Source organism: Akebia trifoliata, chromosome 7 (assembly GCF_017979445.1).
Source record: "Akebia trifoliata isolate Shusen 1 chromosome 7, ASM1797944v1, whole genome shotgun sequence".
NCBI lineage: Eukaryota > Viridiplantae > Streptophyta > Magnoliopsida > Ranunculales > Lardizabalaceae > Akebia > Akebia trifoliata.
The window spans coordinates 32357004-32373788 of record NC_141381.1 but is presented as its reverse complement, the minus strand read 5'-3'; the positions used below and the strand labels follow the sequence as shown (position 1 = coordinate 32373788).

General features: G+C 33.3%; 2 protein-coding genes across 4 annotated transcripts; one reads left to right on the top strand and one right to left on the bottom strand.

Moving 5' to 3' along the window:
* Positions 1 to 508: 508 nt before the first annotated feature.
* Positions 509 to 4223, bottom strand: LOC147399147 (galactoside 2-alpha-L-fucosyltransferase-like). 3 transcript variants are annotated; one of them, XM_086448590.1, is made up of 3 exons: positions 3601 to 3741; positions 2636 to 2791; positions 509 to 2178 (listed from the first exon to the last, which is right to left on the bottom strand). In XM_086448590.1, the coding sequence occupies exons 2-3, from the start codon at positions 2670 to 2672 to the stop codon at positions 725 to 727; spliced, it is 1491 nt and encodes a 496-aa protein (XP_086304716.1). In that variant the 5' UTR covers positions 2673 to 2791; positions 3601 to 3741; the 3' UTR covers positions 509 to 724. The 3 variants fall into 3 exon arrangements, with proteins under 3 accessions (XP_086304716.1, XP_086304718.1, XP_086304715.1); XM_086448592.1 differs by having other exon boundaries at positions 2636 to 2752; positions 3601 to 3737; XM_086448589.1 differs by lacking the exon at positions 2636 to 2791 and having other exon boundaries at positions 3601 to 4223.
* Positions 4224 to 8908: 4685 nt separating this feature from the next.
* Positions 8909 to 15547, top strand: RPE (D-ribulose-5-phosphate-3-epimerase). The gene is made up of 10 exons (XM_086448588.1): positions 8909 to 9130; positions 10053 to 10167; positions 10548 to 10688; positions 10874 to 10987; positions 11143 to 11221; positions 11987 to 12096; positions 12200 to 12256; positions 13436 to 13505; positions 14122 to 14233; positions 15285 to 15547. Exons 1-9 carry the CDS (start codon positions 9012 to 9014, stop codon positions 14169 to 14171), a joined length of 855 nt encoding a protein of 284 aa, XP_086304714.1. The 5' UTR covers positions 8909 to 9011; the 3' UTR covers positions 14172 to 14233; positions 15285 to 15547.
* Positions 15548 to 16785: the final 1238 nt, after the last annotated feature.

The following is a 16785-nucleotide window of genomic DNA, read 5'->3' as shown; positions in this document are numbered from 1 at the left end:
TTGTGGTTCTGAATGGTATCCTGTTCGTATGGCTAGGAATGGTGTCTATGTGGCACGAGTTCTTCAAGAGCCCGATGTGTTTTAAACACCAACTAAAACTTTCCACATGGACACCGTTCTGGATCCCGATTCTTTTCCAATCGTATCTCCACATCATTTTCGTCAACTCTCAAGAAAAAAAGACTAGGCTCCCAACAGAGTGAAGTGGAGGAACATGATTTGTTTAGCCAACTCAAATCTTTGAAACAAGATTTTGTCGTAAAAATGTTGGAATTCTAACCAATAATTTGGTTGCAATAAAAAGAAGGTATTTGAAAGCTCTTGCCAAAATTTTCACCATGACAACCATTATTAACCATTTCTATCTAATTACTAAAGATTTTCTTATTAATGATCAAGATGTTATATATATATAGATCACAGCAAAAGATCACCAAAATATCAAGGACACATGGTGTTTCCTAGATTTATACATTTCAATCCAAAGCTGCAATTTTACAATAAGAAAGATTGAAATGCACAATTTATCTTTAGGACTATCTGGTAGATTGAGTCCAAAATATGCAACTCTACAATTTTAGTTCAATTGATTTCTGAAGCAAACAGCCCAGGCAATAAGCTATTTATATAGAATCTACAACAAAAACTGCAAAAGATTCTACTTCCGACTAAACTTCAAGTGACTATGATAACAAAAACGACAAATACTAATAAATAATAGCATCTACAACTCATCACGATCAACCAACTTAAGACCCCACTTCATGTCCTCGCAATGCCTAACGTGAGGGACAAGTTTACCCGTGTCAACTCCCGTCTTTGCCTTGCAGTCATAAAATGGAGGTGCATGGAAACAAGGCTCCATCGACATGGCACGGTGACAAGGAGGATATGGTGTTGTCTTGTTCTCGGGCTTGTAGAGTATCCATGGCTTCAAGCCTCCAAGACCCTGAGCCACATACCCAAATGTAGACCATGAGCTCGTAACCAATGTATCAGTCATGCTTAGAAGATACATTTCCGCCCATGCCTTCCTATTGTGCATCTGCTTCTCAGTTTGTTGATACCCTTCATTGCTGGGCTGATACACCCCAATCACCTCCCCAGTAATGGTGGGGTGTTCCCAATACATGTTCCTTATATTCTCGAAGTACCCCGAACTTAAAGACGTCATCAAAACAGCTTTAGACCGTCGATTTCCAGATGGGGTGACAATGGGTTCCTTGGTGTCAACTTGTGGTAGCAGTTTCTCTTTCAGGGTACATGCTAAGATTTGATCCAACACATACTGGAATGGGCCCGTCCCATAATCAAAAACTCTGATTTGGATGCCTAACCTCTCATCTGCATTAGCTAAGTAAGCTTGATAGTACCTAGTGATCAAACCCCATACTGAATTCGTGGGATGAAAGAGATATCGACCCAAGTGGTGGAAAACCGTGTCCTTCTCGGGGAAAAGGTTACTCAATTCTTGCTTGAATGATGGTATTAAAAATAAAGATGGAACGAAGTAGTTATCTGTTTTCATGATCAACCAGGGAACTTTGTGGAGAAGAGTTTGATCTTGATCACAGAAGAAAAGCTTATCGTGCTCGTCATAATCATGGGCAAGATGAAGATACAAAAAAGGTGGTGGCGAGACTGCTGAATTGTTTATAATGTTATTTTTCAACATGTTTCCATAACACGTGGGAGATTTCTGATCAAAGCTGTTGAACTGATTATGAGGAAAGTCCAACGGTAGTAGCCAGGACTTCTCCGGGAATGGCTCACAGAAGAGATCAGCCATGTCGGTCCCACGGTCAACAAGTAGGACTCGGTCTGTGAGGAGAGCATATAGGAATGCTGAAGCAAGGGTTAGTATCCTGTTCCCCAGGCCACTAAATGATATCCATACAATGTAGTTACAATCTGTCGACCCAATGCTGTGGCCAGACTTGAGCTTTTCCACAGTTTTGTTATAAGATTCAGTGTAGGGACCACAATGTTTATGAAGATTTTCATACCTACGCAACCTAGAAAGAAGATATGGGGAAGGTTTGTGTGGTGATGCTTTATGATATAAGATGGACTGGTATCTGCTTAGACAAGATTGTTCATCGAATCCAGCAGTGAGAAGACCATCAAGCAGTTTGTCTTTAATACCGTCAACAGATTTAGATGAACCATCATCTGAACCTACAAGTTGGAAAAGGAAAGGCCATAAGCTTACAAAAAAAAATGTGTCTAAAACATAAAAACGTGTTCAAAATGTAAAAACACGTTTTTTCTGTTGGAAAAGACAGGTTTCTTATTTATTTATTGTTTTAATCATTAGAGTTACAAAACGCGTTTTAAACGAGATTTTTTCCAAGAAAACAGAGTTATTTGTGACTATGGCAGCACTCACAGACTTTACCAATTTAGCTGCCATGTTCAAAGTTGGAGTGAGTGGGTTTCGATGTGTGAGATACAGATTCCATAGGCAAAATCTTTGAAGGACAAGTTTCTGAAAACCCGTTTCCTCAATTATTTATAAGATGCACATCCTATAAGTCAAAAAAATTTATTTATATTTTTAATGGAAGAAGCAACAGACTCATTTGTAGAATAAAAGGGTATTATATACTTGAAGAAAAATAGAGAAACCAGAAACCTGGCAATGTGGACCACAGAAACCAGACAGCTTGCATAACTGGGTGGGATGGCTGAACATCATAGGAATTATACAAGATTGGATGCCTCTGACACAATCAAAACTCAAAGGATGTACCTGGGTTCCAACATACATACATAGGGTGGGAGACTTGTACTGCAAACCAATAAGAAGCTAGAGTGTGTCGACCATAATACAAGTAAATAGGCGTGAACTGAATTGAATTTGTGCAAATGGATAGAAAATTGTAAGAATTTATCAAAACAAGTACTAATGCCAGTAAAAATAACTAGAAATGTAGAATCATATATATATATATATAGCTAAAAAAGAATATTCAAACATTCTCCAAACTTTTAGCGAGTTTGCAATATTCCCTATGTAAATTGAACAATGAACTGTGTAGATCATCCAGATCAATTAGATACTGGAAAGAACTCAGTAGTAAAATGTTTCTTACAATTCTAAGTCATCAACCCTGACAATTTAAATATATAATGATGCTTAACTTTAACATTCATAAGAACCTAACCCATTTTATGCTCTTGTCAAGTAAGATTCAAAACAGATCATAAATTACTTTATATATGGGATTTAAATTAAAATCTTAAATAAGATAGCTTACGCCAATACAATCATATTAGGGACTCAATTGAGATCTTTTGAATTAGATTACATTAAAAAGGAAGTTATTTGGCATGAGACTTGAAGGTAAAATAGCAGTTAATTCCTCTGTGACTAAAGAAATACAGGAAGAAATTTTAAAATAGGGACATAAAACAAGGTCTTAAAAGGATAATTGAGTTAATATAAAACTCTAAAAAAGATACCCAAATCAGAAATTTATGAAAAAACTCAAAAAAAAATTCTCATTAAAAGAAATAGAAATCAGTTATTTCTACTGAAAAATACTAAATAGATCAAAACCCATAATTTATGTTGTATAAATATCGTAAATTAAGTACCTTTTTCAGGTTTTACATCAAACACCCTTGCCTCTGCGAATCCCCGAAATCGATCTAAAGATGGGATTCGATTTACCACTGAAATTGTAACCAGAACCGCCACGATCATCAAACAAACAATCAAAATTCTCTTCAACTCGGCCACATTGAACCCAGATTTCCTCCCTGCAACTCCAGAGACACCGACATTTCCCGGATCTGAGTGCTTCGAGCGAGTTAATTGATTCCTGAACCTCTTCATATCCATCAAATCCTCATCTGGGTATCACAGATTTCTACTTAGTTCACGCAGAAATTAAATGGGTTTCTCTAGAAATTGACTTCTGGATCTGAATTCTGTACAAAAAAATGTGATTATGTTTTGGAGTACGTTCCAAAGTAGATCAACTTCATAGGAAAAAACAACAATTTTAGGAAGTTAGAGGAAGAAATTAATGATAAAGTAGTGAGAAATGCTTCAGATCGTGGAAAATGGAGGACAATTCAGGAGGAATAAGGAAACTTCCAGGGATGGAGAGTTTGCTGAGTCTTCTAGATTTGAAGCTCTGTTTCAACGAAGGGTTTTGAAGCATAGAAAATCTTACCGACTGATTGTCTCTGTAATTGTGGAAAACATTCATTTATTAAGGAATTATTACTATCAATGATGAATATTTGAGATACCCCTGTGTTTTCAAATTGATGACACACCCCTTGACCTTGTTCTATCTGAAAGACTAACTTGAAATGACTCTAAACTCCTATCTATGGCCACTAACTAATAAACCTTTGATTTTTCTCCCTAAAACCAGTTAACTTCAATGTCAAGGATTTTTTTTTTTTCCTTTGTGTTCAAGTTCAGTTCAACCTTAATTATTCAGCAAAACATGGAGGGGTATGTCTAACTTGGGAACAAATCCTCTGTAGCGCGTTTCCCTTGCAGCTTGTGTTTTATGGTCCATAGAACATCAAATTGAAGAAAAATAACAACATAGCCCTTTGGGATTCATGGTTTAGCTTAGATTTAAAAATAATATTAAAAAAAAAAAAATTTTGACCAATCAAGTGTTTGAAAATTGATGGTCAATGAACTCTTAAAATTAAATGATTGGATGAAACCACCTTGATGATGTGGCACACTCTCAAGAGCTACAGAGGCTCTGCTCCCGTCTCACTCACTCCAGTTTTATTACTTGATTCAACACTTAAGATGTCACATGACATAAAAGTAGACTTAACATGAATGTTTGATCTTTGTTTTTAGGGTATCCAAACATCTCCAAGCACCTGACTACTAATCATCGAGGCATGTGAAGTCCTCTCCCCCACACGTAGCAAGTTATTTTTGGGATAAATCCCTAAGGGGGGATTCAAACTCTAATCCTTGGTTATCTCTAGTAATTTCATCGTGGACTCGGAATATTATGGCCTAGCCCACAAGATCGCAAGCCAAAATATTTTGGTTCCATGGCCATTGTGAAAAATGTTAAAATCCAATGATTAGAAATAATCGGTTACAAGGATATTTTGTTATGTAGATCCCATTAAAATCTTAAGACAAATAACGAAATATAAAACTTGTCTGCTTGGATTTGTTACACTTTTAATACGTTAGTTTTTGCTAGACAAACAAGGGTTAGGGGTCAACATGAAGTTTGGTTCAACGAGTTTTGGACCTAGTTTGCAGGATCAACTCTCCACACACCTTGCTAAAAAGCCATTTGACTATCTTTGTTGGGAGTGTCAAACCTTGAATTCTAAGTCCATAATTCTACTCATATGATTCAACTTGTGACTTAGGACTCAGGGTGAGATAAAAAGTAAATTAAAAGAATTTAATTAATTATTCTCTCAGTATATTTAGAAATCTAAAACAAAAAGGAAAGAAACTCTTAAACATATTAATATAAGTCAAATTAAAACCTTAACCCTGTATAATTTACACCCCTTAACATCAATTAATAGAACTAAATAACCATCTAGCATATAAATCACTATAGGAGATAAATAATCATTAAATCATCTCCTTTCAATTTCGTGCGTCGTCATCACTAATTTAAACCAAAATCAGAAATTTTATTAAAAAAAACATAAGCCTCAAAGCTTGAGTAGGAACTCATCTCTATCTTTTTCTAAAAATTAATGTAAGATAAATGAATAGAATATGAAAAATTCATAAGAGAAAAATATATTCGTCAATAACAACAATAAACTTCAATGACAATAATAAGCTCAAAACTATAATAAAGTATTGTCATCATACTCCAATCACAAAATTCCAAAACAAATCTAACTACATTACAATTTCAAACATGAAACTCACACATCTTATCATAAATATCTTATTTTAATTGAGAGAGAAAGAAAAATATGAATCTACATTTTTGTTATGACGAATCTATCCTATTGATTCTCCAAATGATTATTTCTTCTTTAATAATAGCAAATGATCAAGGTTTGATTGGGATTATAAAGATTTTTTTTTAAAAACTCTAATGAAGTTTTAGAGAAAAATATGAAGGAAAATATGAAGATCATCAGATTAAACATTAGAATAAAATAAAAGTGTGCTCCAAAAAGAAATTTTCAAGAATAATGTCTCAAGGTATTAATTATCTCATTTATTTACCCTAAATATTAATTCTCCTAGCAATATAATTCACGTACAAATTAAAAAAAAATTTAGTATCTTAAATTCTTTCCTTACTTTAACATGAATATAAAAACATCAATTTGAATTTTAAAAGAATTTTCTAAATGGACAATCTCTATTTAAGAAATGATTTTAAATTTTGAGTGACTTTCCTAATCAATTCTCATATCATCATACTTGTATAGATGATCTAAGGGTTTAAATTAAAGTTACATTTTTTTTCTATATTATTATTTAATTAAAAAAGAAAACAAAATACTTATTAATAGGGGTGCAACTTGGTCTGGTTCAAATCGAGAATCGAACCAAACCGATATCTTTGGGGTAGTATGGTTCGATTTGGAACAAGTTGCTGTTTGATTCCAGGTTACGAAAATGGTAACCGATCAATTTGGTTCGGTTCTCGAATCAAGCTTGTATAGAACTGAACCAAACCGAGAACCTCACCCCTATGCAATAAATAAATATATATGTATATAATAATTATTATGAATTATTTTAGGAGTTAGGGCATAGATTAGTATTCTTTTATGAATAAACTAATGACTTTTTATGGATAGATTTATGATCGATTGTATGAAATCTTGTGTTTATCTTATGCTTGTTTTTTCATTAAAAAATATTACTTACAACTTATAAAATATTGGCAATCCGTAGAACCGAGCTGAACCAAACCTACTTTAATTTGGTTTGGGTTAGGTTGGTTCCAATGGAATTTGGTTCGGTTCTGGTTCTTATTTAGTGGAATTGACATGTATTTGTTCGGTTCCAATTTGAACTCAAACCGTACCAAGTTGCACCCCTACTTATTAAGGACTTCTATAATATGTAAGCTTTCTTTAATTGTATTTGTATTTTATTTAGAGATTGAATAATACCAAAATAAGACTCAATGAATTTCAAAAAATAATTTCAGCAATTTTTACTTGATTGAAAGAGTCTTTTAAATATTTCTTTTAAAACCTAAGATAATACTAATTTTTCATAATAAAAAAAAAGTCCTTAATTTTAAATGAAATAAAAACCCTCCTTATACATTATTAATTACATTATAATATCATTGTCAACTAATCATTTTCATAGTGACACATTTATTCATTTTTAACAAATACTACCTACGTCACATGGATTTCTATAATTTGAGTTTCTAATGTATCTACTAGATGTATTTATTGGGTCCAACATTTTAATTAATGACTCCATTATATATATATAACAGTAGCCAATTTTTTTATCTAATAAATTATCAAATTTTGATAATGAATGAAAACATGACATTAACTTTACTTATTTATTTATTTATAATTATGTCGATTTCAAATTTCGACAAATGATTTTCTAACATAATAAATTATTGAAATGTTGATTATGAAACTGCAATTATTTTAATATATATTATAATCTATCACCATTAAAGAGATTTCAGGAGTATTATTAATTAAATAATTTCATGGGTTTTTGGATCATGGTATTACATGAAGTAAGTTTAAGAATTTTCATTTTTGTTTAGTTTTATAGCTTAATTTATCTGTTAAGTTGCTTACTCCATATTGTTTCCTGAGTTCTGCTCATATTTTGTTTTTTATGAGAATTTTTATTTCTAAGGTAACCTTGAAATACTTATTGCAACTTATATAAAGTATTGAGTAAATAATTAATAATGTACACATTGTGGACCAACCTAGGTCTAAAAACCAAGTTGTGTACTCATATGTGGATGTTGTGGACTAGTAATGATATACTTTCTTAGTAAAAATTTGATCAACTTTTATGAATAATTCAAATCATGTCCTTTTGTATCGCACGATTATACACGTTTTGAATCACTACTGGAAGCGCGCTTTAAGAGAACAATAATGGGAAATATGCATAAGCTCAAAGACATGACATCAAAATTGTATAGTGAAATCTTTTGTCATTATTTTTTTTTTCTCTTTAAAGAAAGATTAACTTAAGATGGCAAAAGCAAATACAAAAGGAAAAACTTTGAACAAGTTATGATAAAGAAACAAGATTTACTTATCTGACTCCAAATTGTGAAAAAATTCAAACTTCAAAAGTTATATTTTCATTTATTTTATTTTAGATTTTAGATTTCAGAATCGAAATTTAAAAGTTTTCAACAAACAATAAAGACGTTAAATAAAATATTTGAAATCTGATTTCTAACTTATGAAATTTAAAAGTATTACCAAACATAACCTAATTCTTTCTTACACAAAATGATGCCCCAATACGTTGGCAAAAGTTATATTCTTGGGTTTAATCCAAAAGTCCGTTTTGGTCTAACAACCATTTATTCATTGTAGATCCTGTACCCCAGGGAGTTGGGTAACTACTCAACCCCTTGTCTAATTTGCTTGCCGTGCAACACTCTTTTATGTTATAATCAGTCCAATAAATCATTTCCATCCATTGGATTCGAAATTTTTTTATTTATTTTTTTAAATTATTGGCTCGTAATGAATCATCAATCACGTTAATTTTTAGCAAAAGAGTGATTATCAAAGATTAAACTTCAGTGGAGCTAAGATAATTTGACACGTGGATTGAAAGGAGACACGATGTTGGCTAGGTACCTAGATCCATGGAGTAGAATACCCAGGCGTGGAGGGCCAAACGTTTCAGATAAATAAGCTAAAATTTTAAGACACGTGTCACGAATAAATTTATTTTCAAGTCTGGTCTGACTCGAAGAGTTTCAGTTGGTGAGAATTGGAGAGAAAGAAGAAGAAGAAGAATCCCAAAATCTCTTCGCCACGAAATCTTTAGTCTGAGAATGTCTGGAGCAACTTCGTTGTGTTCAACAGCTCTTCAATCCCAAATCAATGGGTTTGGTGGAGTTCTTAAGCTTGGAAAACCATCTTTCTATCCTCCCAGCTCTGTCACCTCGACAAGGTATATTTTTTTATTTGTAATTTTTTTTACCTTTATTTTATCTTGTTTGCTTTGATGGGTTCTTTGATTTTAATGGATTTTTTTTTGTGTGGAAAGAAGACCAACCTATATTTTGATGTATTTGAATGATGAAACCCATTGAAGGAAATATAATGGGTTTTAATGTTATTGTTTTTAAACTATTGGATGAGTTTTCTGTGGACTGATTATGGGAAAATTTTCTGGGTATTGGTTGTTTGGCTCATTTGAATTGTGTTTGGGTGCGTTGGGAAATCAGATATTTTGCACACCGATGTAATTTGATGGTCAATGGAAATTGAAGGAAACTGGTTTCATGTCCATGGGCACAAGAAGGTTTTTGTAATTGAATGAAGCTTAGTTTTGGTATTCATTATTTGGTCTTTGAATCGCACCACCTGTGTTTGTGATTTGATCTAGCTGAATTCTAAATTATTAATCGGATGCGGTTTGATATATGTGTATTTTTATCTAATCGAGTTTTAAGATCTGGAAAGATCACCATTTGCACGACTAATTTGAAAAACGTAGTTTATGTTTTTAAGTTTCATTTGAAGAAGCTTTGTCAAGCCCCGTCTAATCTCTGTGTCCAATGGAGGCCTAATTCTCAACAAATGATTAAAAAAATCTTTACAAAGTTTAGTTATTCATTTTCATTGCAACTTATGATCATTGGTGGTAATTTTTGCAGTATATGAGATCTTTAAAACTTTCTTCTTATGAATTTGGGTCCTTCTGATAATTCCATGGACATGTGTCACAACTCCTTCCATGATGTCATTTAAGTTCATTAAACATAAATTTTCTTGTTAGTCGGTCCAATAAATGCTCTTTGTGGATTCTTCAGTTTGGTTTGATGGGCTATGGTGATTGGTTCTGTTTATTTTGTTTGTTCAAATTCCAGGGGAAAGTTTCGAACGGCAGTGAAGGCAATGTCCCGTGTTGACAAGTTCTCAAAAAGCGATATTATTGTTTCTCCATCTATTCTGTCAGCTAATTTCGCGAAGTTGGGTGAGCAGGTTGTCTTTTGAACTGTGTTGCCTTAAGTGCCAAATCTTTATGTATGGAATCACGGGCACAATCAAACTGCTTTGAAAGTCTCAGTGACAGATAAGGTCATTATCATATTTACATTCAAGATCTTGATAACCAGTGACCCACTCAACAAAATTCAGTATAACATCAACCACTGGCCATCATACTTACCTAAATTCACCATCTTCTAGCATGCTTTGCCCTTATTACTTCGGTCATCTTCTTTTAATTAGGTTCCGGCATTACTTTGATCTACATTGTTTAAAACTTTAAATTGGTGTTTTAATTCATTGGGATTTTAAGTTGAAGGATAGAAATCGATATATTTTTCCATGGGTGATCAAGTTTTATTTTCACTTTATAGGTAAAAGCAGTGGAGTTAGCGGGGTGTGATTGGATTCATGTTGATGTAATGGATGGCCGTTTTGTGCCAAATATTACAATCGGACCTCTTGTGGTTGATGCTTTGCGTCCAGTGACGGATCTTCCATTGGATGTTCATTTGGTATTCTTCTTCTTCTTTAGCTACCTGAACCTTTTGATACATAAGAAAGATCATCATCATAGAAGCCTTGTCCCAAAATTTTGGGGTCAGCTGGGGCATGATAATGATCTAAAAGTCTTTTGTTACAAGGGTCACTTGTGGGTTGGGTCTATATTATTCGTTAATGGAAAAGATGAACCTTGTAGATGATTGTAGAACCCGACCAGCGAGTACCAGACTTCATTAAGGCTGGAGCGGACATTGTCAGTGTCCACTGTGAGCAATCCTCCACCATCCATTTGCATCGGACAGTTAATCAAGTAAGATTTAGCTCTGAAAACTCTTCATCAATTGAAATTTACATATTTTCTATTGTAATTCGATGTTGAGTCATTCTTCTTCGCTTTTTTTTTTTTTTTTTGCAATGTTGATCATACTTCTGTTGACAGACCTGTATCCATTTTTTATGACTCAGATAAAAAGTCTCGGAGCTAAAGCTGGAGTAGTCTTGAACCCTGCTACCCCACTATCTACCATAGAATATGTTCTTGATGGTGACGTTTATTTTAGATAATCAATCTTAAAGCTCTAAATAATCTTTAGTTTGAACTTAAACCCCCAACTCATTCCTTATATATTTTTTTCTTGGAAAAATCAGTTGAACTTTTCTGGTTACAAATTTTTTCAGTCATTTGACACTCTTGGTTTGTGCTAAGCTTAGAGATGGTTGGTGTAGGCCTCCAAGAGAAAGCATAAATGCTACAGTGAAAAACAATTCCTACTACTTTTTTGTGAAGTGAAGTTTTAAGAAGTTTAATACAACATCATATGTTCCATGGGAAAGCTAAGGAAATAAATGCTAATGTGGAAAGTAGAAATGGATGGGAAAATAGAGATTTGAAGGAGTGTGACAATAATGATCCACTCTCTGTATTCAACGAGGAGGAGACATTTTCATGATATGGATTAAGCAAGTTTTCGTAGTGACATTTGGAAAATAATCTTTTAACCTAGGGAGTAAATATTGTAGGGAATGTGACTAGTGATGTAGGTAAACTAGTAACTCAGTTCCTATTAGAGATTATCAAAGTAAACAGTGACTTTTGATCATGGAACTGCTATTTATGTGTCAAAGTTTCATATGAGTTTGGCTGTTTGTTATCAGTAGGAGGATAGTGTTGAATCCTATGGCCCGAGTTTAATTCCATTGGTCATGGGACCTAACTATTGCAATTTTTGAGTAGTAGTAAAATAAGTGACATTTTGGGGGATAAAGAAAGAAAACTGACCAAATTGTTTTCGTTTTTTTATGTGAACAGTGGTTGATTTGGTCTTGATTATGTCCGTAAACCCTGGATTTGGTGGGCAGAGCTTTATAGAAAGCCAAGTAAAGAAAATCTATGACTTGAGAACAATGTGTGTTGAGAAGGTAATGATATAGAAAAAGTTTTTCTTGCTATTATTCCAATTTCTTTAAAGTTAAAGGTGGGGGTTTAAAATTTATGAAGGTAATTCTAACCTTTGGTATGCAGGGTGTGAACCCATGGATTGAAGTGGATGGTGGAGTTACTCCAGCAAATGCGTATAAGGTACTATTTTTAAAACTCTATTGTTTTTCTTTATTGTCTAGATCATCATCATTGAAGACTTATCCAAAAGATTTGGGGTTGACTAAACGAATCCTGTTCCTCCATTCAATTCTGTCCCCTCGTTTCAACATGTTGGAACTTCTGAGGGTTGGCGCATAACCGGTCATCTATGTTCTCAACACTCACATCTTTATCTTTGTCTGCAGAAAAAGATATTTGCTAAGATGAATACTTAATAATCCAATTTCACTTACAGTTATTTCAATTAAAATCCTAAGATACCAAAATACTACTTATAAAGTGCCAAACTGGTAGCTAGCAGTCGCAAACGACAAAAGTGGCACTTGGAAAATTTTTGACTAACAAAAATTGAAAGGAAAATAATGGTAGTAGAAATTAAAGGGAAGATGCTAGCCTGGCTACTTCACTGTTTTTTAAGAGTTCTGTCACGCACAATAGGTTAAACCATCTTTTATAGACAGGAGAACCCCGACCTTGCAACTACAATTTATTTCTTGATAATTAATGTCAAACAGCTAAGAGTCTAGGGCAATGTAGTGAATCAGTACCAGGGTAAAGAGTTATATATGAAGGGGAAAACAGATGGAGGCACCGGCACATGTTATCCCAACATGCCAAGTCCCATTCACCGACAATGCACAAACATGGCATGCAAGAACATCAGTGAGTGAAAGTATGCTTCCTAGACATCCCAAGGGCTCAAACCTCAAACAACTAAGCACAGTTGAGAGAGGGAAATGGGTGCAAGAAACAATAAGAAAGGAATGGGAAACAACCTTAAACTTTACCTAATTTGGAGAAATAGGAAATGTTTGAGAACCGTCAAGGTAAACATCAGGAGATGTCAAAGGAAAACTCACTAAAATACAAATTCCAAACTAAATACATCGAGCATCTTCAGTGTGACCCGTGCATTTTACTTACTGTTTCCACTAAAGAAGCTTGTATAATCCAATGCATTTCTCAAATCTTGGGATACCCAATTACCTGTTTCCTTAATGTTCTTCCAAGGATACACAGGTTCTCGTAGAGTTTTAAACTTTGGAAACATGTGCAGTCGTGTATAGAATTAATAAAACCAACATAAATTACATAGTGTAAAGTTCCTGCAGAGGAGTATGATCACACATCATTAATAACTTCAACGTGTGCTGGCAGGTTATTGAGGCTGGAGCTAATGCTTTGGTTGCTGGTTCAGCTGTCTTCGGAGCGAAAGATTACGCTGCAGGCACGACTTTTGTTCTTTTATAACTTTTACTTGAGAAAATTCTATTTCTATTTCTGCTTTTCTGCTCATATTTTCATACAAACAGATACATAAAGTATATATATGCTACCATCAAAAAAAATATTTCATACAAACACACTCTAAGATTCCCTTAGGTGGATATTACATGGGAAACGGGGGTATGGATTCCTCCGTTTCCCAAAATCCAATCCCCGGATATGGGTATGGGTGTTCTATCCAAATCTTGATACCATGCAAAGCCAAGACATGGCTATCCTATCCAATATCTTGATACCATGCTTTTGAAGAAAAAGGACCCTTAAATACCTTTTCCTTTTTATTATATACTATTAACACAAAGTTTTTACAATAAGATTTGTTATTATATACTATTAACACATTATACTTTACAAGAAAAACAATCAAATAGTTAGGACTTATGGTACCAACAAATAGTACAATAGGAAGTGAACTTTGTGACATAGAAGTATTGATGTGGTATCCAGTATTTTCTTTTGGTTATATTGTGAGTGTTAAAGTTGCTGGGTATGTGCATATATGTATGTGTGTGGAAGTGTTTTGATATTTCATATAATTCAAAGATGTTGCTTTTCAGCTATAAAAGGAATCAAGGCTAGCAAAAGGCCCGTAGCAGTTGCTGTTTGAAATATGAACTGCTCCAACATATCAGATTTCACAAATGTGTTCTGTTTCATTCTGCACTGAGTGTATGTTCCGTTACTCTTATCATTTCAATCCATTAGTGATGTTCTCATGTGTTTTTTAGTTATTGCATACATTTTAATGTTGCCCTTAGGCATTGTGAATTTTATTTTTTCAAATTTGATAAGTAGGCATTATGAACTATGACAAGAATGCATGTTATCTAATGTTGTAAATGGTCACTTCATGCTCTCACAACAACATTCAAGATGCTTCTTAGGACAAAATGTGGACTGTTTATAGTTATATAAATTACATTTGTGGAGATGCTTGTGTTTGCACATGATTCTCAAATATTTTAGAATAAATAATGTGTACTGTGTGTGTGTGTGTGTGTGTGTGTGGTTGGAAAATATTAGAATGTGAAGGCTATCAAGTAGGTAAGAAGTGGAATAATGAGAAAAAATAGTAAAATGTTTATGTTTTTTAGGTAGATATTTTGAAAATTCAATGTATGCGTTAAATAGTACTGCTGGGTCGTGCCTTCAGTTGCACATGTAGAGTTCTCTTTGTATGAAGTATAGAACTATAGATATGGTTGTTATAATGACATATTTATGTATATTGGTCATCTTTTCTTAAATTTAACATATTTGTTGCTACGACATTAGTTATGATGCAAATTTATATAAATAAATAAAAAAACTTCAAAATTTAGAAAAAGGTGGAATGCCACCTAACCTAACTCATTCTTTCCTTCCAAGAAGATGGTTTCTAAGATCTCCTGATACCATATTTAATTTTCTTTCATCTTGCAAGTTGCAACTGACAGACAATGTTTTATTGACTTTCATGGTGCATGCCATTGCTTGCTACTAGTATGTTTCCTCCATTCCACTTTGACCAAAGCAAAGTCTTTTGATATTGAGATTGAGATCATATCTTCTCTCACTATGTCCATCCAAGTTCCTTTTGGGCCATCATCTCGATCTTTTAGAGCCTTCAACTTTAATATTTATTTTAATTGGGGATTTTTTAAATCTCATAAAGGCCTTAGTTCCATTTGAGTTAATTATTCGGATAATATTGTGCTTGCAATTTGTTTTGTGTTTGCAGATAATAACTGCCCACATGATTGGATGAAGGCAACATATTGGTAGCTTGGAATTGGTATCAGATGTAATGTCATACTCTCAGAGGAAGGGAGAGAGTTGTTTTGTAAAACAAGTTATAATTATGCAGACTTAATGTAGATTATTTTGTATAGGGAATTAATTGTTCAAAATGATCGGCATCTGCTATTTTCTCTTAAATGAGATTTGGGATTCCTAAATCTTATTCCAATAATATCAAAAATCCGACTATTGCATTTTAGTTCAGTGTCGAAGTAATTGTTCTCAACTTATTCGTTGCGGGTTGCGAATGTTGTTCACATTACAACTTAGTATCGTAGTGGTTTTGTTTTTCTCCTGCTAAGTATGGTTTGGTGGTGGTGATGTTTAAAGCCTTCATGCACATTCACCTTATTGACTTGATCATGGGTCAACCATGTCCTAATCTGATAAAATATCCAATCGATTACATGCGGAAAGTAATGAATCATTATTATTGGCCAATGGGATTTCATTAAATTTATAAATTTAAAAAAAATTATTTACAAAAAATGGCATTACGCAAGGACATTATTGTCATTTCCTTTTTATTATTAATAAAAGTCGAGAGATATCATTGATTTTGGGAAAATTATTATTCATAAAAATGATTTTTTTTTTAAATTATAAAAAAATGAATTAAGTCGTTGGATTGTCCAACGTTTTAATGTGTTAAAATACATTCATTTACCAAAAACACTCTCCGAATGATTAAAATGCTGGACTGTCCAACATTTTAATAGTTTATTTTTAACACCCTAAGAATTTAACCTCCATTAAAACACTGGACAGTCCAATGACCTAATTTTGATAATTTTTGAAAAAATATTTTACTTTATAAAGATTAAAATATTTTACTCTCTTTTAATAATTTTTCCCATTGATTGTTGGATGGTGCTGAAGTAACGTTAAAATGTGCATCCTTCGATATGTGTCAGAATCCTAGATGTTTTTCATCCATGTTTCTCCAACATGACTCTTGATCTTAGAGGTTGCTGGTCTTGACAGCCCATTAGTTCAATTGAATTGAGAATTAAAATTAATTGGAAATCAAAAATGAGAAAAGTTAAACTCAGATTTTCATAGTAATTGAATCAGAATTATGTTAAAGATATCACTTATTTTGATAGAAATACGTAAATTTTATCGATTTCATCAGAAATTACATATTTAAAATTACAAATCCTCATTTTTTAGATTCATAGTATTTGTAATAGTCGAAGTATAATTTTGATGATCAAAATCAATGATGACCAACCGTTGATCAGCCAGATCACAAACCAAGGTTATTGGTGATCCGAATTATTGTACACACCCCTACGTACAATAGAAAATGCTAGGGTTTTAGGGTGGGTTTAAAGTTTAAACAACAGAAGCATCTGCCATGAGAGGGTCGACTATTCCACCGCAACAATCCGAACAAACCCCAGAAACCAAAACCCCTGCAACTTCAGACTCTCCACCAC